At 36.8% G+C, this 22,680-nt stretch overlaps 2 protein-coding genes across 2 annotated transcripts; both read right to left on the reverse strand.

The window, feature by feature from the left end:
* Positions 1 to 4,168: 4,168 nt before the first annotated feature.
* LOC144425213 (uncharacterized) lies at positions 4,169 to 8,404 on the reverse strand. Its single transcript, XM_078114700.1, has 7 exons — positions 8,341 to 8,404; positions 7,428 to 7,501; positions 7,334 to 7,349; positions 6,595 to 7,002; positions 6,368 to 6,478; positions 5,798 to 6,018; positions 4,169 to 4,527 (listed from the first exon to the last, which is right to left on the reverse strand). Exons 1-7 carry the CDS (start codon positions 8,390 to 8,392, stop codon positions 4,333 to 4,335), a joined length of 1,077 nt encoding a protein of 358 aa, XP_077970826.1. The 5' UTR covers positions 8,393 to 8,404; the 3' UTR covers positions 4,169 to 4,332.
* Positions 8,405 to 15,366: 6,962 nt separating this feature from the next.
* On the reverse strand, positions 15,367 to 20,678 carry LOC120327621 (uncharacterized). The gene is made up of 7 exons (XM_078114720.1): positions 20,615 to 20,678; positions 19,710 to 19,783; positions 19,616 to 19,631; positions 18,877 to 19,284; positions 18,650 to 18,760; positions 18,080 to 18,300; positions 15,367 to 16,480 (listed from the first exon to the last, which is right to left on the reverse strand). Exons 1-7 carry the CDS (start codon positions 20,664 to 20,666, stop codon positions 16,286 to 16,288), a joined length of 1,077 nt encoding a protein of 358 aa, XP_077970846.1. The 5' UTR covers positions 20,667 to 20,678; the 3' UTR covers positions 15,367 to 16,285.
* Between the last annotated feature and the right edge of the window lie 2,002 nt (positions 20,679 to 22,680).

Raw genomic sequence — 22,680 nt, forward strand, 5'->3', positions numbered from 1 at the left:
GATTTGCATACATCCACTGGGTCTTCAATAACTAATTGTACACGGCTGGCTGAAGCGGAATTGTTTAGCAATCTATTTCCAATTGGAACAGGATTGGAACCCCGAATATAATTTTCATTCATTTCTCCAATTTCAGAACCAGGAGAATCAATATTATCATTGTGTGCAAAAGGGTCTATTTCATGAACGTTAATGTTACCATTAAGCTCAATTTTTCTATAGAGATCATTGTGTACTTTGAGCCATGTAAGACCCTTTAAAACATTGTATATATTGGACATGCGGAACTTATAATATCCAGTGTATTTTAACCTTCTTTTCAACTGAATCGGGTGAAAATGATTGTCATTGACACATCTGGGAAGTACCGACACTGTTTTTTGAACCTCTGAAGGCACATTAATTACAGGACCTTTAATCCTTTTTTGTCCCATCACAAGGTTTCCTATTTTTGCAAAAGGAATTTGCAATTTCAGCAAATGCTCATCAATTGTTGACAAACAAGATAACTCGTCAGGTATGGCATCTAGAGACAATGAATTAGCAATAGCCATTGGCGGCATTTTGCCCTTGTTTAAATATGTTACACAATAGGAACATATCCATTCAACTCCATCAAAGGATTCCATGCTGGAAAGACATTGGTCCACTTTTTCAAGGTTCTTGAAGCGGACCATATTAACTTGTTTTACAGCCTTTTTGAAAAGTAGCCGTGCACAACAAACACAAACGTATACTGGTCCTTGTAGCAATGCTTGACGGGCATGCTGAAAAGCTGCCAAATAGGATTTATTAACGACTTTAGCAAGTTGATACTGTTTTTGTCCAGAATTGAAGTCAGAAGTAAACTTTCTTTGTTTGAGATGAATTAGTTTTAAATGTTTGTGGGTGTACAATACCCTTCTCCTAAATTCCAAGTTTGTGTAAGGTAATGAACGAAGTGTTTGTCTATGTAGGTTGAGATTTCTTGCGTTCACATAGCGATACTTCTCCTGGATGAAACATAGGTTATCAAGCTTGGCAAAATTGTAAAACATCTGTTTCTGTGGCCATTTCTTTTGACGATAATATTCTATTCTTTTTTTCCTAATTTTGAGAGCATTCCTGTGATTATATTTCGTTTGTTTTTGTCTGATTGTAGCAACATTAATGTCATTGTACAATGCTTGTTTTTTTCTAATAGTCCCAGCATTGATCATATTATACAAGGCTTGTTTTTTTCTAATGGTCCCAGCATTATTAGCATCATAGATTGCTTGCTTTTTTCTAATGGCACCAGCATTGACCACATTATACAACGCTTGTTTTTTTTTAATGGTCCCAGCATTATTAGCATCATAGATTGCTTGCTTTTTTCTAATGGCACCAGCATTGACCACATTATACAATGCTTGTTTTTTTTTAATGGTCCTAGCATTATTAGCATCATAGATTGCTTGTTTTTTTCTAATAGTCCCAGCATTGATCATATTATACAACGCTTGTTTTTTTTTGATGGTCCTAGCATTATTAGCATCATAGATTGCTTGCTTTTTTCTAATGCCACCAGCATTGACCACATTATACAACGCTTGTTTTTTTTTAATGGTCCCAGCATTATTAGCATCATAGATTGCTTGCTTTTTTCTAATGGCACCAGCATTGACCACATTATACAACGTTCGTTTTTTTCTAATGGTCCCAGCATTATTAGCATCATAGATTGCTTGCTTTTTTCTAATAGTTCCAGCATTTTTCTGATAATACAATGCCTTTTTTGTTTTAATTGTTCCAGCTTTTTGAATATTGTTTTGACGTCGATGTCTTTTCATAGTGTCACATGTTTGAAATAAAATTTCTACAGTCGTTATATTGTTGTCTGAATTGTTTGTCGCACATCCACTATTCTCATCAACAGGTAGCAGAGAAGAGTCAAAGGAATGGTCTGAGGAAATGTCTGTCAGTGACTTCTCAGGAGCATCAAACATCTTGAAATATTTCCCTTGATTTGAGTTGCTTGCCACATTTTCGGCATACTCTCCAGAAAGGCACTGTTGCGAAGCAGCAAATGAACAGTCTGAAAGGGAGTATGTGTTTGATACCAAGTAATCATGAATTTGTGATGTTGGAGGTGTATCATAAATCAATGGATCCAATAGCACATCAGTTTTCACAAAACACAGTGTACATGCATCTGACCGACATTCTACATTTTCTGTGCCAGACCAGGTTACAACCGAATCACAGTATTTGAAGAACTCATTTCCAGATAAACAGTATGAAACATAATGACCAGACTGAATAGTCGATCCTTCGTGAGATACAACACCAAGAAGTTTATATTTGTTTCCTTCTAATTCGAGGTTAGAAAAATACCGCAGCGTATTAACATTTTTTTTATGCTCATGATCAACTCTGCAAATTGCAATAAATAAAACAGAAGGCAATGTTCTATATGAATAATTAACACATTTGAGAGAATTGCATTTGTGACATATTTCTTCTTGATGATTTAAAATGTCTTGGAAATTTTCTCCCTGATTGAAATTGAAAATGTTAAATGTCATTGCACTGAGGATACGAGAATATTCACCACAGCAACACCGTTCAAAAATGGATGCTGAGAAAAGGCACATAGAACGGAGGGTATTAGCAACTTCATTATGGTACCTAATTTGGTCATCTGTAATCTTAGATAAAATCATGCTCAGAAATTCAGCAGCATCAAACATTTCAAATGGCCTAGCATGGAAATCGTGAACAAACAGAGAAAATTCATATGCTGAAATACGTCTTGTTGCTTTAGCTGGTGAATATAGCATTCTGCGTCTTAGAGATATCAGCTTGCAGAAATTACATACTTGTGTTATTGAGCACAAGCGAAAATCATGTTGTACATGAAGTGGAAGCCGAACCAATATTTGTAACACACTGTTAACCCAGCAAATATTCTTTGTATTGGTAAGACCTCGGCCACCATATTTCAGAACATGTTGAACACTATTGAAAAGGTTATAATGCTTCTTTCTTGGCATATTTATGTTGTTTACAGCAGAACTGTAACAAAAAAGCAAAAAGATGAGTGATATGCTGGCCACTTAAACTAATCAAATCCATGCTTCCGAAAACAAATAACTAACTAATCCCATACAGCCATACCAGACTTGGAATGGTACCTTACCGGTAACCAGACAAGAGGCTGTGGTTCGCAATATGGTTAAGCCGTTCTATAGGCCTTCCTCTCCATCGGGATAATTATGTAAATCTTATCCTTTTTGTAAAGTCTGAAACAGCGAAAAATTAGAAAGGCATAGCAGCTGTGCAGACATGCTGGCTCATTACAAAAACTTAATTCAATGCAGGCATACCGATATCGTACCTGTACAGCTGTACCGGTACGTACGGTACCGTAACGGACTACGGTACGGTACCGGTAAGACGGTACGTAAACCTGTAAACGGTACCGGTACGTGCCGTACAGGCCACAGGGGCTGTCATAGCTTTCCCAGCTATCGTACCGGTACCGGTATCACTTTCGCTTAACACGGGAACCACAGTCTACAAATACTGAAATATATGGAAAGTGAACATTGATTGATTGATTGAACACCGAGCGAAACAGTACCGGTAGTTTAACTTAACCTCAAAAACCTTTCGAGTTTATTGAGAAATAATTTGAAATACCAACTGATAACAGTAAATACCGCAGTCAACAAATATATGGTCACCAAGCGAAGCTGTAGTAATAGTCAACTAGCTAAGAAGTTATCGCAAACCGTTGCATTGCTGCATTGCGGGTACCGGTAACCCCAAACATCTCGATTCCCCATAAACAACTCTTAGCGGAGCAAGAATTACGATCGCTTCTCAGTTGATATGCCTTCGCGCAATCGCCACAAGGTGTCACTATTTTTTATTCTGATCACTTCTTTGAACACAAAAAACGAATCTCTCGAATTCCACAGGAAATTTTAAAATAAATAAAAGTAATAGCCTTCTGGAGAAAAATTTTATCTTCAACCACTGAAAATTTCAAAGCAATTGGTCCAGTATTCGAAGAGAAAAGCGACTTTTTAAAAACGTGTCAAAGAACAAGAACAAGAACAAGAACAAGAACAACAACAACATAATATTGAAACGATCGTTATGTCCACTTCGTGTCCAATAAGGAGAAATATAAATCGAGACGGCCTGAATCCAGGAGACGCCCGATACACAGAAAGAAGCCCGATACGGACCAAAAAAGTCGAATGGTCGAGCACTAAAAAAACTGTAGGGTCCCAAACAACGGGGTTGGTATTTGATAGCTATTTTTCTGGAAAGAAGACGACGTCAACCCGGGTAAACTCTTAATTACTTGACTTCTAATTCACACAAAGCTCCGTGATATTCTTTTTTCGGTGATTCGTCAAACATTCCTTGAGTAAGTGCGTTCGGATTCCGATTTACATCAATTACTATGTGTTTCTTCGTGTTAGGATGGTTAGGGTACCACACGGTTGTTGGGAGAGTGATCGGAACACCGGATCTCAGATGAATGCGACCGTTCTGTATAAAAATGCAAGTTAAAGAAACAGTCTGTAGCGTTCCCTCCAATACAAGGTTACAATAAACACCGTTTGTTTCTAAGCATGAATATTGCAAGGCTGAGCATAGTCTTAAATGATTTACAACTGACGCGGGGCAACTCCAATGACCTCTAAATGTCGTATCGTTTCCTCCCAGTAATATGCCGACAACATCCGTTTATTCGATATTTATTGGACACGTAGTGGACATAACGATCGTTTCAATATTATGTTGTTGTTGTTCTTGTTCTTTGACACGTTTTTAAAAAGTCGCTTTTCTCTTCGAATACTGGACCAATTGCTTTGAAATTTTCAGTGGTTAAAGATTAATTTTTTCGCTAGAAGGCTATTACTTTTGTTTATTCTTAAATTTTATATGAATCCTATGAGATATGATATTTCATACAAAATTTCGCGGTATTTATTTTTACTCATGGGAACACTGTTTTACACTTATTTCAAGCGGTTTCGCGATCGATTGTCTTGCTCAGTACTACAGCTACTGTAGGTCGGTACTGGTAAGTTGCCATACCGGTACCGTAACGCAGTGAAATTGACTTATTCCTTCCGCGGTATTACTAATGCTGCAATGCAAGTTTTATAGCCTATCGTATGCGGAACGGAATATCAGACCTACAGGTTCGGTACCGGTACTGGTAGCTCAGTACGTAAGTACGATACTGGTGCCGGTACCGGTGTCTTACCACAATGAAATTACCGTAACTTATTCTTTCACGGTCCTACCAGTGCAGTAATGCAAGCGTTGTAGCACTTGTAGCCTACTATATTTGTTTATTTTGATGAGAGTCTACTGGAAACAACATAAAATTAGAAAGGGAAGAATTGTTCTGTGATCAATTATCTGTCCTAAAGTGTAAACAACATAAAATTTGCAAGGGAACAACTGTTCTGTGATCAATTACCGTATATGGCCTACAGTGTACAGGTAAGATGCTGCCTGACTGCTAACTCAGTACCGCTTGACACGTTTTTAAAAAGTCGCTTTTCTCTTCGAATACTGGACCAATTGCTTTGAAATTTTTAGTGGTTAAAGATAAAAATTTTCTCCAAAAGGCTATTACTTTTTTTCTCGCTATGACGTCATCAAAATTATGTGACTCTACGTGTCCATATATTTGAGCATAGCTCTCTTGTTTATGTAAGTATTGTTTTCTTGCTTTGTGAGAAAATGAACTATACTCTCTCTACAAACTTTGTGAATTATTACAACAATATCAAAAATTTCCAACCTCGAAAAATATTCCAGTCCAAACCCTGAAGTAGGACTTGTCCGAATAAATCTTTGTGCGCATGTAACTCATTAGCATCCAGTAATGGGTTTCGTTGTAAACATTTGCAAGATTCCAGCCCATGTTGCTACAGATACTTTCAGCAATAGGTAATGTAACTCTTTGTATTAGTTGCACGATGACTCGAAAGCATTTCTGATCGTAGATCACATCGCAATTTTCTACAAAACAAAATTGAATGAATATTTACTTTGTAAGAGATATAAATTGCATTATTTAGTTCTCTAGTCAGGGGTGTGCCTTCATTATACAGAAGGGCCAGATACAATTAACTGAGCGAAACCGCAAGCCGCAACTACATTTAACATTTTAGTAATTGTAGGCACTAGCTAGCTGTTAGGGCATTGTAACGCCACAAGCGTAGATAACAAATTGACCCAGGGATGAACTTCGCAACGCAACAGGATTATACCTACCCGCACGTATTAGGTTAAACTAAATCAAAACTTGTTTTGCGGGCCGCACCCTCCTCTAGATAAATAAGATTTTTAACGTTCATATTCGTTTTACCTGGTAATAAAAAATTGCCGGCAGTGTGTGCTGTGAAACTCTCGATATATGTACTGGATATCTTGTCGGCTTCCAGAGTAGTGTGCTCAGTACCGATTGAAGTTATTCGACCTGAAAAACAAAATGAGTTTTTAAATAATAACAGACGATTTCAAAAATTTGGGTTTAGTCGCCTTACCCACCACCAAGTTATTCAAGGTTAAAAATTTGATATGATACCGACGCACCTGTAGTTTGGTACTTCTTTGGTGTTGTCGAGTTAAATGTAGATAGTGCTACAGATGTTGCAAATGAGATGTTGGAGTATTTTGATGCTTTATCAGTTTTTGTGATGTATTCGGTATCACTCCCACTATTGGCTGTGTCATTTCCTGTAGCGGTTGCTAACGAACCAGTGACGTCATCGTTAGTTGCCAAGGTGTAATCGTCAAAGTTATCAGTGTTGGATAAAGCAGAAGTAGATGCGTCGCTTGTTGCTGCTGTTGAAAGCTTTGATGTCGTCAACAAATCTAATTTTGTAAGGTCGGTTGAGTGGAATTCATTGTTGTATCGGAAATGGGACGAAATTGTAACAAAATCATCTTGATTTTTCAACAATACCGATTCCAACTTTTGCGCCAGTTTTTCTCGTAGTTCTGTAATGAAAATCATTGAGTTATGACGGAATAGTTAGATGGTTTTTCTAAGAACCGTGCCCCCTGACAACAAGTTAGAATGAGTTGGTCATCATACGTAGAGTCCATTTTTTTTAGTGTACTTGATGGTTGGTAATATGAACATTTAAAAAATAGTTGAATGGCAATAAATTATATCACGTGCATAAATCTGCGTGTACTTCTTTTGTTACAATGCTAGGAATATTGAATCCGCTCAAAATTAGTAGAATTCGGTTTATTCTTTGTTTTTCATTCAAGTTTAATTTAGTCCAGTTACAGTGCAGTATGTTCGTAATAAACCCACCCTCACCTTCCTGGTTTGTTGCCTGTTACATAAAAAAAAATATGCATTATTGTATGAAAAGCTAAAAATAGAAAAATCACGCGATAGCAACCTGACTCACCGTGAAACTGTCTTTGTTACCACATGATGAACTGTCTGACGCTCCTCCGAATTGAACGTTCACAGAAATATCAACTGAAACAAAATATTTATTTTATAATTTATTGGTTAGTTTAACAAAAATTTTAATTAGATGGTCCGACAGGGATGATATCGCAATTTATATATTTATGATTTGAACTCTAATCAATACAGCAACCTATTCATGGAGATCACCTAACTAACCCATGCTTCAATAAAACCGTGGTAGGAATAGCCGAAACATCAGAACATCCCGGTATTCTGAACCCGTATGATAAGAACGATAACAAACACCATCATCAAATAAACAAATATAACCCATCCTTCGCAATAAATGTATTAAGTATATTTTTATATATGCATTATGTATGGAAATGCGATATATCGGAAATTGGTCGGAAGACAAGAAAATATTTAATTAGGAAGTGATTACTTGCTTGTCTTGAAAATTGAAATAGCTTATTGGTTTCAACATCTGTGATCAATTACTGATAAACAATGGATTTAATTTTCATTTGACAATTTATTAAGGAACCAGCTTGAAAATCTTAACCCACTGGTAGCACATATTATTCTTACAAATAACACATATGCTATTTGTATTTACGACCGCTATTCAATTGATAAGTTCGTTAGTTCGTTAAATATTTCTCAATGATAGGATTTACATATTTATCTCAGGGGAGCCGATAGGACGGCTTAATCATATGGCGAACCACGGCCTCTCGTCCGGTTACGTGAATCATTCTACGACGGCAAGGATTCCAGCAATCCTCTCGCACCTTACTATCCTCGCGTGGAATTCTAAAAGAGTTCGGTTTGTATTTTCAGATTCTGACTTCCCAAATCTCTTGAATGATGTTATTCAAATGAGTACAAAACTTCAATATTACCTGTTACCACACTCTTCAGGGATATAATCAGAATGATTAGAACAGAAAACATTTTTTAATAAATTAAACAACGGTGTTACAGAATACCGTTACACTCTCAGAATGGAATCTTTCGATGGTATACAATGGCTTATAAATACAATGTAATAATGTTTAATTGAAGGGCATCTTAGGACAACTTTGAGTCACAGACTAACACGAAAATAGATTTAAGTTCAGTTCCGTGTAAAATGAAATGACGAGAGTTCACGCCCCTCGTGTACAAATGATATAGAGTCGAATCTGAGTCTGGTTGTCAATCTCCGTGCAGTTTTCACTAGTTTTATGTATAATGCCTTCTTGACGTTGACTTGGTCGGCCCAATTTGTTACGCCCTACGTTGTGCCTATTTGGTACAATGGTTTATAAACACAGTTTAATAATGTTCAGATGAAAGGGCATCTCAGAACAATGTTGAGTCACAAACAAATACGAAAATAGATTTCAGTCACATTCGTACAAAATGAAATAACAAGAGTTCACGTCCCTCGTGTACATTATGAAGTGTTGCAAAATCGAATTACCGTAGTTAAGATTTTATTACGAAACAGACTTTTGCGCTTAAAATAGAGGTGATCGTACATAACGGATGCGCTATTTTGTAAAAACCTAATAGAATAGGGGCTCGGTAAAAGTAACATAGATTAGAAATCGAATTTGATTCTGGTTGCCAATCTCCGTGCAGTTTCCAATAGTTTTATGTAAATTTTTTGAGAAAATCTGGCGTTGAAAAAACGTAAAACTCAGTTGTATTGGCATCGCAGGTTGCACATATATGTTAATCAAGGATAATGTTGTTTTGTTTGCGTTGGAACTCTTAAAATTCACTTTCGGTAATTTAAATGATGAAACACATTGATGACGAAATAATAGTAACAGAATAACTAAATATACTTTCATTAACAAAATATTCAATCACGCGATTGACCCTAGTTTTCTATCGCGTTACACATTGCCAAAACATCTGGTCCTTGGGCTGAAACGTCTCAAATATAAAATGGAACAAAAGAAACCGCATCCTGCAGGCCGTATTGGTTTACAGATATATCTATCTATCACAATCTTCGCATTAATGGTCCATGAAAGATCTGATGTCATACTATAAAATATTCTTGAACTTGCTGTAATTTTTGGCAGCATTCTCGCGTGCGATCAACAACTTTAATGCAGCGAGTTTTCGTACCCATGGTTGTTTTTGTTCACTTATATGCACGAAGTGCACGGAGTGCATGTGCACGGCCTACAGGAGTGTTTCATCCAGCTCACTTGTGTATGCTAAAAGTTCGACTATAGTTTTAGTGAATACAAATTTCCGTTGAAAATACCGATGAATTTACCGTCCCATTGGCCTTGTTTGTTACATTGTGCTTCTTCTTCTTATGTATATAAACGATAGCCTATCTTCTGGGCTAGCTGTTATAAATGAACTATTTTTTTCGTAGTTTCATATTAGGTTTGGAGCCTTCGGCCTAGTAACCATGTCGATTATCAGTAACTGGCCCACTCAGAATAGTAATTGCCCACCCCTGTTCTAGATTCTCGAAGGGTAGTTACAGATTGATAGTTGTCTATGGAATGGTTTTATTATTGGGAACAGGGATTTTTTGCAGGCAATCGTTAAGATGTGGCTCATGTATATTTAAAAGCCCAGAGACTAGCGCGTCGGTACGCAGGCATCGTTAGTTAGTTAGTTTACGATATTGCTATCTTGACACTGACCCTTGAGGAACTCGTTGTTTTAAATAGTAGCTGATCTTTTTATTGAAATCTTCTGTTTTACTCGGAAATATCAGATTTGCTGAATTACGGAATTACAATAAAATATTCGTGAACTTGCTCTGATTTTTTGCAGCATTTTTGCGTGCGAATCAGAAGGTTTAACTTAAACTGGGTTTCAAGCAGGGTTGTTTTGTTCGCTTTTGATGTGCGCGAAGTGATGTTAGAGAACTGGGGTGACAGAAAAGCATTGGAAACCCTTGACGATATAAAGAGGAGAAAACGAAAAAAATAAGATATAGGGGTATAAAAATGAATTTTATCATTGATTGCACAGTGTATATACTAGATCCTAGAAAGGATGTAGTGAGTTGGTTTATTAAAAAGTTTTGTACGATTATTCGCCAATATTCAGGAAGCTATTATATATTGGGAGGTCCAGAGCTTAGCCGATTCGGTATACAGACAACCCGATAGACTAGACAAAAACTTTGTGCCTGGCATCTACATCCTGTCTTATCCCCGCTCTATGACCAGTAGAACCCCTGCTTTTGTTACGTTGTAACATTTGTAAAAAAAATTTCAGAAAATTCATGAATGAAAAATTAGAACGACTGCCAATAGCCTAGAAATATCACCTAAGTTTGTGGAGTCAGAATAAAGGTTTAACTGATACTAACCAGTTCCGATAACCGATAATTGCGGAAACAGATTCTCACCGGTTCAACCGCCTTCCGAATTATATGGGGCCACGGATTAAAAAATACTAGCATTCCTTATTTAAATGAATAAATGTTAGATCATAAAGTTTCTGTTTAAAAGCATTTATTTTTGAAAATTTATTCCTAATTCAGAAACTGCTAGTCTTCCAAAGAATTGATATTAGGTATAAGAATCATGTATTTTACTTGGATACTCGTGATCCTATGCGTTGGAATATCAAATGGACAGCGAAATATCGAACAAAGTTGGCAGGTGAGCGGTGTAGCAATTATTATAGGAATTCACATTTATTTATTTTTTAACCTTTTATCATCTTTTGACCGATATTTACTCAATTTCTGCTCTGATAAACCAGTTTCAAGCCAGATCCAGCGATAATACGCTATTCGAATTATTGCGTGATGAGTGAAGACTTAGATTAGGGTGGTCCAAGAATGTCGGCGTTGGGGCCGCAATATTAACTTTGTGTTGTTAGCGGGCCACATTAGTTCCAAGACATTTTATCAATAATCAATGATTTTATATCGATAATTATGTTGGTCATTAAAAGTCTTTGTCCAATCTGTCCATCCAATATTTCGTCTCCCAACCTGTTCATTGTAGTGGATTTCAGACTTTTTAAAACCGAGAAAGTGCTTTCATAACTGAAGCGATCCCGAACATCGATAATATTCTGAAAGCGAAATCTCTTTTTAAAGCTCCTCTAGTCTAGGGTATATTATTTTAGCACCGACACAACTTGCAGACATATCAAGCAATGAGGCTTTTTTACTCAAACGAGTACATTTTCTCTCATATCGAGTTAAAATATGTTTGAATTGGTCATTTTTTTTCGAACCCACGTTTACAAAGCGACTTACAAATCACTGCAGATTGATCGAATACTAAATTTCGGCAATTATGAAATTAGTTACAGCAAGGTATTATCGCGACATTAATGGATATTTACTAAATCTTCTGACATATAGGCACCAATTTGAGTGTTACTGTTTCCGCTGACTACAAAAAGACAATGCGGCAGGGAGTATAATTCTAAACTGATGATCAGTTTTCTATGTAGGCTGTTGAGATATTCACCAAAAGTGACGAGGGCCACAGATAATGATGCGGTGGGCCACACTTGGAAGTTTGGATTTAGACAAACCGTGACATCTATTTGGCAATCGCTGATTACGTACGAAAGTCTATTAGAGTCCTCGCCTTCACAGGCTGTTTTATGTAACCGCCTAGTTAACTCGTTTTTAGCGACCATATTCATACATCGGAAAATATAAAAACACTTTTGATCACTCACCATTACGGTACGCCATATGGTACCTGTATCAGGGTGCCGCCGTAACGGTACAGGGACTGTCCTAGCTTTTCCAGGTCCTGTGACGATGATCTATCCTCATGATTCAGTTTCAACTTGAAATGAAATACCAGCTGATCCGAGTCACCTCTGTGTTATCAGATACCGCAGTCTATCGTTCCCCCCCAAAAAAATTTCCCATTTTCGCTAGCAGACGTTCGCTTAGTACGAGATCCTCTGATATGCGTTCGCGGAACCGCCACAAGGGGCGCAAATTTCAATGACGTCATAGCACACGACAAAATAATCCCTTAGAGTTCACAGAAATATTTAAAATAAATAAAAGGAATAGTCGTCTATCAAAAAATAAAATCTCTACCCATAGATATGTCTGCGACCTCTCGGCCCATGGAATACGCATTTTAAAAAAGTGGCAATATAATTTGCGTATTTCGAAAAGTTTATCTTTATTTGGATCATCGACCGAAGGTTGATAAGAGCTTTTATACTTATAACGATTGATAGGAAGTTGTATAGCAGGTGATCAGTACGCTTACGCTCACTTGTTATTGGATGCCCTTAGAAGTCAATAAGCACATAATATATTGTAATGCCAAACGTTCGTATATTGTAAAGTTGCACAATCAAACTGAATCCAAATAACAGATAACGAATTACACTTAAACCCTTACCGCAAGTATATGCGATGAAACCAAATGTCTAACTAATAAAGAACAATAAACACGACCAATACTTGAGTGAAGGAAAGATATCATATAAAAAATAAATTGAATCAACAACCTTGTTTCAGGCAAATAACATGCACTATTAACAATACGTGGTGAAAAATACTAAAATATAAAACTATTGTTATGTACTCGCTGCAGTTGACCAATGGATTGATAGGTGTTCAAATATTAAGCAAAAAGCAATTCGGTTTTGGCCATACCTAGTCCCAACTCGAAAGCGTACCGAGCTAACCTTCGATTTCCAATGTCATGAATGGTGTGATTGCAAAAGACATTTTTTTGCAAATAAATTTTACCCTTGCTCAAATCTGGAGGATCCGACACTTGGATTGGTTTGAACGACATTCAAGAGGAAAACACGTTTATTTGGGAAGATGGTGTAACGGCGACTGCAGGTTCTACTCCCTGGTATGATGATCAACCTAACAGCTATGACGGTGATCAAGATTGCGTTGAGATAAGGCCCAAGTAGAATTGGGCGCTGAACGATGAAGGTTGTATCGACAAACGAAAATATTTATGCGAAATTGAACCATAATTTCACATCCACGAAAAGCCAAAGACCGATAATGCATGAATCATGATCAACATTAAACAATATCCAACCAAGCCCGGTGGATATCAAACTTATATTTTATAACCTATATTAGCGAACTTCCCCAGGGGAGGAATTGAAAATCCTATCCTAGAAATCAAAAATAAATCTTAATATATAAAGTGTGTCCATACTCCCTGTTCGACTAAAATGTTCAGTATTCCTAAATACCATAATATTAAACGAGGTTTATTGTATCGTATATTAAAAAATATTTATAATGCTTTGAATTAAACTCAAAGTTTCCAATAGTATTTTAAAACTCTCCGGAGTTTATCATTATAGAAACTAAATTACGATTTTGCACTTTCAAAAGTGAAGATTCGGACACAACGCGTAAAGTTAAACAAAGGTCTTACCAGGAACTAAGAATCGTTTTTTTTGAAAGAGTAAGAACAAAGCCATCTTCCCGCAACACCGAAATGAATTTCCATAATGCCTATATCAATTCAAAGTTGTTTACAAAAATAGTTCAATAATATGGTTTTCGTTTTTGCAGATTGTATTTGGCCATTACTATATTTTATGCAACGCATATTCGCGCCTTTTGTGCTCCGAACATGGCCTTATCCAAGCGGCCATTGTACCTAAGAACCAATACCCCATTGCTTACCCAATTTATTACTCCCGTACGCGGGGTTTCTGGATGGGGGGTTGAAATGCTATTTAAACTTGAGATCTGCGATACCAACATATTTATAACCAACACTTTTATCCTGGCAGGGGAAAACTACGGCCGGCTGGCCAAATCCTTCCCATTGGGTTATTCAATCTAGCACGCCTGATGCTGCCACAACCAAAATAAAACCAAATGTTGATGCTTAGCTAAAAAATACCTTAAAGAATTTAATAAGCTTGCGATTAATTTGATTTTGGCGCGAGGCCTATTGTTTTTCACTTATTGTTTTACAATCTTACATCACACTCACATGACCCGCTCGCCCCTGCTTTAACTAGGCTAGGGCCTGGCGCTAGTTGTATTAAAAGACTATATCGTGAAGATGATATAATTAAATGTTGTGACCCAATAGGAAAATAAGTTCTAATATGTATTTGGGATGCCGCCATCCCTTTATTAAACCAGTGTCCGTGTACAGTATAATATATCATATTAGTTTGAAACCCAATAGGAAAATCTAATCGTTCTAATATGCATTTTTGATGCCGCTATATTAAACCATTGTCCGTTATATTGTTTTTCATTGAATCATTTTCTTTTACCATGATTGTATATATCTGAAATAAATCTGATTACTATCCAGTTTGCTTTATGTTGATTCTATCAAAGGCCAGCCATAACAACCTTTCATCTATTGCTATACACTAAGGACAAGAACACTGATGCACCAGAATAAGATGGTTATATTGATCGCGGAGGAAGAAAAGCCGATAAGACACTGGGGGTGAGGGGTGGTAGAATATTTGGTACTCTTGTAGTATGTTTACCAAGATAGGTCGAGGCCATTATTTTACTCGGATTTTCCTTATTTTAGTTCTGTTACGACTTCGGGGACTGCCTGTGATAGCCAATTGGATATACCTCCTTAGGTTTCAGTCCTTCACAGTTTTAGACAACTTGATGTAAAATATGCGAACAAAATTAGGATTTCCGCTGATAGGCGAGTCCCGCACAAAAGCAAACTGTTACCATACATGCAAAATTGTTATTAAACCCAAATGAGGAATTTAATTGAGATCGGTCCGGTCGCTTAGACGCTACATCTAGAACTAGACAGACAGACAGATACACAGACCGACTAGGAATAAGGGTTTTCTAGTGTGGAGATCTAATAGTAAATCCTCATACATAGCAAACAAAAAGCTTGTGCAATCGTCGCATTAAAAGAGCACCGATTAATATACCGTCTCTAACAGGGGTGTGCAAGAGGCGGCTTGCGGGTGACAACCTGGCCCGCCAATCTATTTAGTTTGGCCCTTGTCCACATTCAGATTTTTTCCCATCAAGCATGAAATCTTTATCCGACATTTTCTTTTTGAATACGAGCTCACAAGGAAATTCTTCTTGTGTGAACTAGACTTTGATCTGAATATCGTAAGGTAATAAATTAAAGATAAAAGAACAAGCGGTTCCAGACAATAATGGTTAGTGTCAAACTCTGATTTAGATTCATTTCGTCATGCAAGAATCAATACAAAGCAAGAGAAAAACAGTAAACTAAAAACGGGAATCATTGATTTACAGAAATTGACGCGGGGTCGCAAAAGACTCAACGAGTCATCCAGTCATCGACACCTTGTTGCTGTATTACAGCAGCAAATATAGCAATGGAGCAATATGATAAAAAATTATCTTTAAAATACACAATTCATGGTAAAACAGTAATAGATTCGAAATAAACTAGACTACAAGAACAGCCATTATAATTCATTCAGATCAGATAGCTCATTGGCGACATCCGGTGATTAAGATACACAATAATGAATTCAAACACATCAGCAATCAGTAGTTTTTTCACCATACATGAAATACACTAAATGAATACAAAATGTGAAAAGAAGCAAAAACGGTAATTCGGAGTGAAAGGAGTCGCAAGAAACAATACTGGTTATCTTGCGTTGACACCGTGACTAAGTCTAACAGTAATTAATTGAACGGAAAAGTCAAACAATGATTTAAAGAATATAAGGAGAAATATAAATCGAGACGGCCTGAATCCAGGAGACGCCCGATACACAGAAAGAAGCCCGATACGGACCAAAAAAGTCGAATGGTCGAGCACTAAAAAAACTGTAGGGTCCCAAACAACGGGGTTGGTATTAGATAGCTATTTTTCTGGAAAGAAGACGACGTCAACCCGGGTAAACTCTTAATTACTTGACTTCTAATTCACACAAAGCTCCGTGATATTCCTTTTTCGGTGATTCGTCAAACATTCCTTGAGTAAGTGCGTTCGGATTCCGATTTACATCAATTACTATGTGTTTCTTCGTGTTAGGATGGTTAGGGTACCACACGGTTGTTGGGAGAGTGATCGGAACACCGGATCTCAGATGAATGCGACCGTTCTGTATAAAAATGCAAGTTAAAGAAACAGTCTGTAGCGTTCCCTCCAATACAAGGTTACAATAAACACCGTTTGTTTCTAAGCATGAATATTGCAAGGCTGAGCATAGTCTTAAATGATTTACAACTGACGCGGGGCAACTCCAATGACCTCTAAATGTCGTATCGTTTCCTCCCAGTAATATGCCGACAACATCCGTTTATTCGATATTTATTGGACACGTAGTGGACATAACGATCGTTTCAATATTATGTTGTTGTTGTTCTTGTTCTTTGACACATTTTTAAAAAGTCGCTTTTCTCTTCGAATACTGGACCAATTGCTTTGAAATTTTCAGTGGTTAAAGATTAATTTTTTCGCTAGAAGGCTATTACTTTTGTTTATTCTTAAATTTTATATGAATCCTATGAGATATGATATTTCATACAAAATTTCGCGGTATTTATTTTTACTCATGGGAACACTGTTTTACACTTATTTCAAGCGGTTTCGCGATCGATTGTCTTGCTCAGTACTACAGCTACTGTAGGTCGGTACTGGTAAGTTGCCATACCGGTACCGTAACGCAGTGAAATTGACTTATTCCTTCCGCGGTATTACTAATGCTGCAATGCAAGTTTTATAGCCTATCGTATGCGGAACGGAATATCAGACCTACAGGTTCGGTACCGGTACTGGTAGCTCAGTACGTAAGTACGATACTGGTGCCGGTACCGGTGTCTTACCACAATGAAATTACCGTAACTTATTCTTTCACGGTCCTACCAGTGCAGTAATGCAAGCGTTGTAGCACTTGTAGCCTACTATATTTGTTTATTTTGATGAGAGTCTACTGGAAACAACATAAAATTTGAAAGGGAAGAATTGTTCTGTGATCAATTATCTGTCCTAAAGTGTAAACAACATAAAATTTGCAAGGGAACAACTGTTCTGTGATCAATTACCGTATATGGCCTACAGTGTACAGGTAAGATGCTGGCTGACTGCTAACCGGTACTGGTAGCTCAGTACGTAAGTACGATACTGGTACTGGTGCCGGTACCGGTGTCTTACCACAATGAAATTACCGTAACTTATTCTTTCACGGTCCTACCAGTGCAGTAATGCAAGCGTTGTAGCACTTGTAGCCTACTATATTTGTTTTCTTTTGATGAGAGTCTACTGGAAACAACATAAAATTTGAAAGGGAAGAATTGTTCTGTGATCAATTATCTGTCCTAAAGTGTAAACAACATAAAATTTGCAAGGGAACAACTGTTCTGTGATCAATTACCGTATATGGCCTACAGTGCACAGGTAAGATGCTGCCTGACTGCTAACTCAGTACCGCTTGACACGTTTTTAAAAAGTCGCTTTTCTCTTCGAATACTGGACCAATTGCTTTGAAATTTTTAGTGGTTAAAGATAAAAATTTTCTCCAAAAGGCTATTACTTTTTTTCTCGCTATGACGTCATCAAAATTATGTGACTCTACGTGTCCATATATTTGAGCATAGCTCTCTTGTTTATGTAAGTATTGTTTTCTTGCTTTGTGAGAAAATGAACTATACTCTCTCTACAAACTTTGTGAATTATTACAACAATATCAAAAATTTCCAACCTCGAAAAATATTCCAGTCCAAACCCTGAAGTAGGACTTGTCCGAATAAATCTTTGTGCGCATGTAACTCATTAGCATCCAGTAATGGGTTTCGTTGTAAACATTTGCAAGATTCCAGCCCATGTTGCTACAGATACTTTCAGCAATAGGTAATGTAACTCTTTGTATTAGTTGCACGATGACTCGAAAGCATTTCTGATCGTAGATCACATCGCAATTTTCTACAAAACAAAATTGAATGAATATTTACTTTGTAAGAGATATAAATTGCATTATTTAGTTCTCTAGTCAGGGGTGTGCCTTCATTATACAGAAGGGCCAGATACAATTAACTGAGCGAAACCGCAAGCCGCAACTTCATTTAACATTTTAGTAATTGTAGGCACTAGCTAGCTGTTAGGGCATTGTAACGCCACAAGCGTAGATAACAAATTGACCCAGGGATGAACTTCGCAACGCAACAGGATTATACCTACCCGCACGTATTAGGTTAAACTAAATCAAAACTCGTTTTGCGGGCCGCACCCTCCTCTAGATAAATAAGATTTTTAACGTTCATATTCGTTTTACCTGGTAATAAAAAATTGCCGGCAGTGTGTGCTGTGAAACTCTCGATATATGTACTGGATATCTTGTCGGCTTCCAGAGTAGTGTGCTCAGTACCGATTGAAGTTATTTGACCTGAAAAACAAAATGAGTTTTTAAATAATAACAGACGATTTCAAAAATTTGGGTTCAGTCGCCTTACCCACCACCAAGTTATTCAAGGTTAAAAATTTGATATGATACCGACGCACCTGTAGTTTGGTACTTCTTTGGTGTTGTCGAGTTAAATGTAGATAGTGCTACAGATGTTGCAAATGAGATGTTGGAGTATTTTGATGCTTTATCAGTTTTTGTGATGTAATCGGTATCACTCCCACTATTGGCTGTGTCATTTCCTGTAGCGGTTGCTAACGAACCAGTGACGTCATCGTTAGTTGCCAAGGTGTAATCGTCAAAGTTATCAGTGTTGGATAAAGCAGAAGTAGATGCGTCGCTTGTTGCTGCTGTTGAAAGCTTTGATGTCGTCAACAAATCTAATTTTGTAAGGTCGGTTGAGTGGAATTCATTGTTGTATCGGAAATGGGACGAAATTGTAACAAAATCATCTTGATTTTTCAACAATACCGATTCCAACTTTTGCGCCAGTTTTTCTCGTAGTTCTGTAATGAAAATCATTGAGTTATGACGGAATAGTTAGATGGTTTTTCTAAGAACCGTGCCCCCTGACAACAAGTTAGAATGAGTTGGTCATCATACGTAGAGTCCAATTTTATTAGTGTACTTGATGGTTGGTAATATGAACATTTAAAAAAAAGTTGAATGGCAATAAATTATATCACGTGCATAAATCTGCGTGTACTTCTTTTGTTACAATGCTAGGAATATTGAATCCGCTCAAAATTAGTAGAATTCGGTTTATTCTTTGTTTTTCATTCAAGTTTAATTTAGTCCAGTTACAGTGCAGTATGTTCGTAATAAACCCACCCTCACCTTCCTGGTTTGTTGCCTGTTACATAAAAAAAAATATACATTATTGTATGAAAAGCTAAAAATAGAAAAATCACGCGATAGCAACCTGACTCACCGTGAAACTGTCTTTGTTACCACATGATGAACTGTCTGACGCTCCTCCGAATTGAACGTTCACAGAAATATCAACTGAAACAAAATATTTATTTTATAATTTATTGGTTAGTTTAACAAAAATTTTAATTAGATGGTCCGACAGGGATGATATCGCAATTTATATATTCATGATTTGAACTCTAATCAATACAGCAACCTATTCATGGAGATCACCTAACTAACCCATGCTTCAATAAAACCGTGGTAGGAATAGCCGAAACATCAGAACATCCCGGTATTCTGAACCCGTATGATAAGAACGATAACAAACACCATCATCAAATATAACCCATCGGTCGCAATAAATGTATTAAGTATATTTCTATATATGCAATATGTATAGAAATGCGATATGTCGGAAATTGGTCGGAAGACAAGAAAATATTCAATTAGGAAGTGATTACTTGCTTGTCTTGAAAATTGAAATAGCTTATTGGTTCCAACATCTGTGATCAATTACTGATAAACAATGGATTTAATTTTCATTTCACAATTTGTTAAGGAACCAGCTTGAAAATCTTAACCCACTGGTAGCACATATTATTCTTACAAATAACACATATGCTATTTGTATTCACGACCGCTATTCAATTGATAAGTTCGTGAGTTCGTTAAATATTTCTCAATGATAGGATTTACATATTTATCTCAGGGGAGCCGATAGGACGGCTTAATCATATGGCGAACCACGGCCTCTCGTCCGGTTACGTGAATCATCCTATGACGGCAAAGATTCCAGCAATCCTCTCGCACCTTACTATCCTCGCGTGAAATTCTGAAAGAGTTCGGTTTGTATTTTCAGATTCTGACTTCCCAAATCTCTTGAATCATGTTATTCAAATGAGTACAAAACTTCAATATTACCTGTTACCACACTCTTCAGGGATATAATCAGAATGATTAGAACAGAAAACATTTTTTAATAAATTACACAACGGTGTTACAGCATACCGTTACACTCTCAGAATGAAATATTTCGATGGTATACAATGGCTTATAATACAATGTAATAATGTTTAATTGAAGGGCATCTTAGGACAACTTTGAGTCACAGACTAACACGAAAATAGATTTAAGTTCAGTTCCGTGTAAAATGAAATGACGAGAGTTCACGCCCCTCGTGTACAAATGATATAGAGTCGAATCTGAGTCTGGTTGTCAATCTCCGTGCAGTTTTCACTAGTTTTATGTATAATGCCTTCTTGACGTTGACTTGGTCGGCCCAATTTGTTACGCCCTACGTTGTGCCTAGTTGGTACAATGGTTAAAAACACAGTATAATAATGTTCAGATGAAAGGGCATCTCAGAACAATGTTGAGTCACAAACAAATACGAAAATAGATTTCAGTCACATTCGTACAAAATGAAATAACAAGAGTTCACGTCCCTCGTGTACATTATGAAGTGTTGCAAAATCGAATTACCGTAGTTAAGATTTTATTACGAAACAGACTTTTGCGCTTAAAATAGAGGTGATCGTGCATAACGGATGCGCTAATTTGTAAAAACCTAATAGAATAGGGGCTCGGTAAAAGTAACATAGATTAGAAATCGAATTTGATTCTGGTCGCCAATCTCCGTGCAGTTTCCAATAGTTTTATGTAAATTTTTTGAGAAAATCTGGCGTTGAAAAAACGTAAAACTCAGTTGTATTGGCATCGCAGGTTGCACATATATGTTAATCAAGGATAATGTTGTTTTGTTTGCGTTGGAACTCTTAAAATTCACTTTCGGTAATTTAAATGATGAAACACATTGATAACGAAATAATAGTAACAGAATAGCTAAATATGCACTTTCATTAACGAAATATTCAATCACGCGATTAACTCTAGTTTTCTATAGCGTTACACATTGCCAAAACATCTGGGTCCTTGGGCTGAAACGTCTCAAATATAAAATGAAACAAAAGAAACCGCATCCCGCAGGTCGTTTACAGATATATCTATCTATCACAATCTTCGCATTAATGGTACATGAAAAATCTGATGTCATACTATAAAATATTCTTGAACTTGCTGTAATTTTTGGCAGCATTCTCGCGTGCGATCAACAATTTTAATGCAACGAGTTTTCGTACCCATGGTTGTTTTTGTTCACTCATGTGCACGGCCTACAGGAGTGTTTCATCCAGCTCACTTGTGTATGCTAAAATTACGACTATAGTTTTAGTGAATACAAATTTCCATTGAAAATATCGATGAATTTACCGTCCCACTGGCCTTATTTGTTACATTGTGCTTCTTATTATTATGTATTTATATCTTCTGGGCTAGCTGTTGTAAATGAACTATTTTTTTCGTAGTTTCATATTAGGTTTGGAGCCTTCGGCTTAGTAACCAAGTCGATTATCAGTAACTGGCCCACTCAGAAAAGTAATTTGCCCACCCCTGTTCACGATTCTCGAGCGGTAGTTAAAGATTGATAGTTGTCTATGGAATGGTTTTATTATTGGGAACAAGGAATTTTTGCAGGCAATCGTTAAAATGTGGCTCATGTATATTTAAAAGCCCAGAGACTAGCGTGTCGGCACGCAGGCATCGTTAGTTAGTTAGTTTACGATATTGCTATCTTGACACTGACCCTTGAGGAACTCGTTGTTTTAAATAGTAGCTGATCTTTTTATTGAAATCTTCTGTTTTACTCGGAAATATCGGATTTGCTAAATTACGGAATTACAATAAAATATTCGTGAACTTGCTCTATTTTTTGCAGCATTTTTTCGTGCGAATCAGAAGGTTTAACTTAAACGGGGTTTCAAGCAGGATTGTTTCGTTCATTTTTGTTGTGCGCGAAGTGATGTTAGAGAACTGGGGTAACAGAAAAACATTGGGAACCCTTGACGATATGAATAAGAGAAAACGAAAAAATAAGACATACGGGTATAAAAAAAACTTTATTATTGATTGCGTAGTGCATAGGTTCTCAA

This window comes from Styela clava, chromosome 7 (assembly GCF_964204865.1).
Source record: "Styela clava chromosome 7, kaStyClav1.hap1.2, whole genome shotgun sequence".
Lineage (NCBI taxonomy): Eukaryota > Metazoa > Chordata > Ascidiacea > Stolidobranchia > Styelidae > Styela > Styela clava.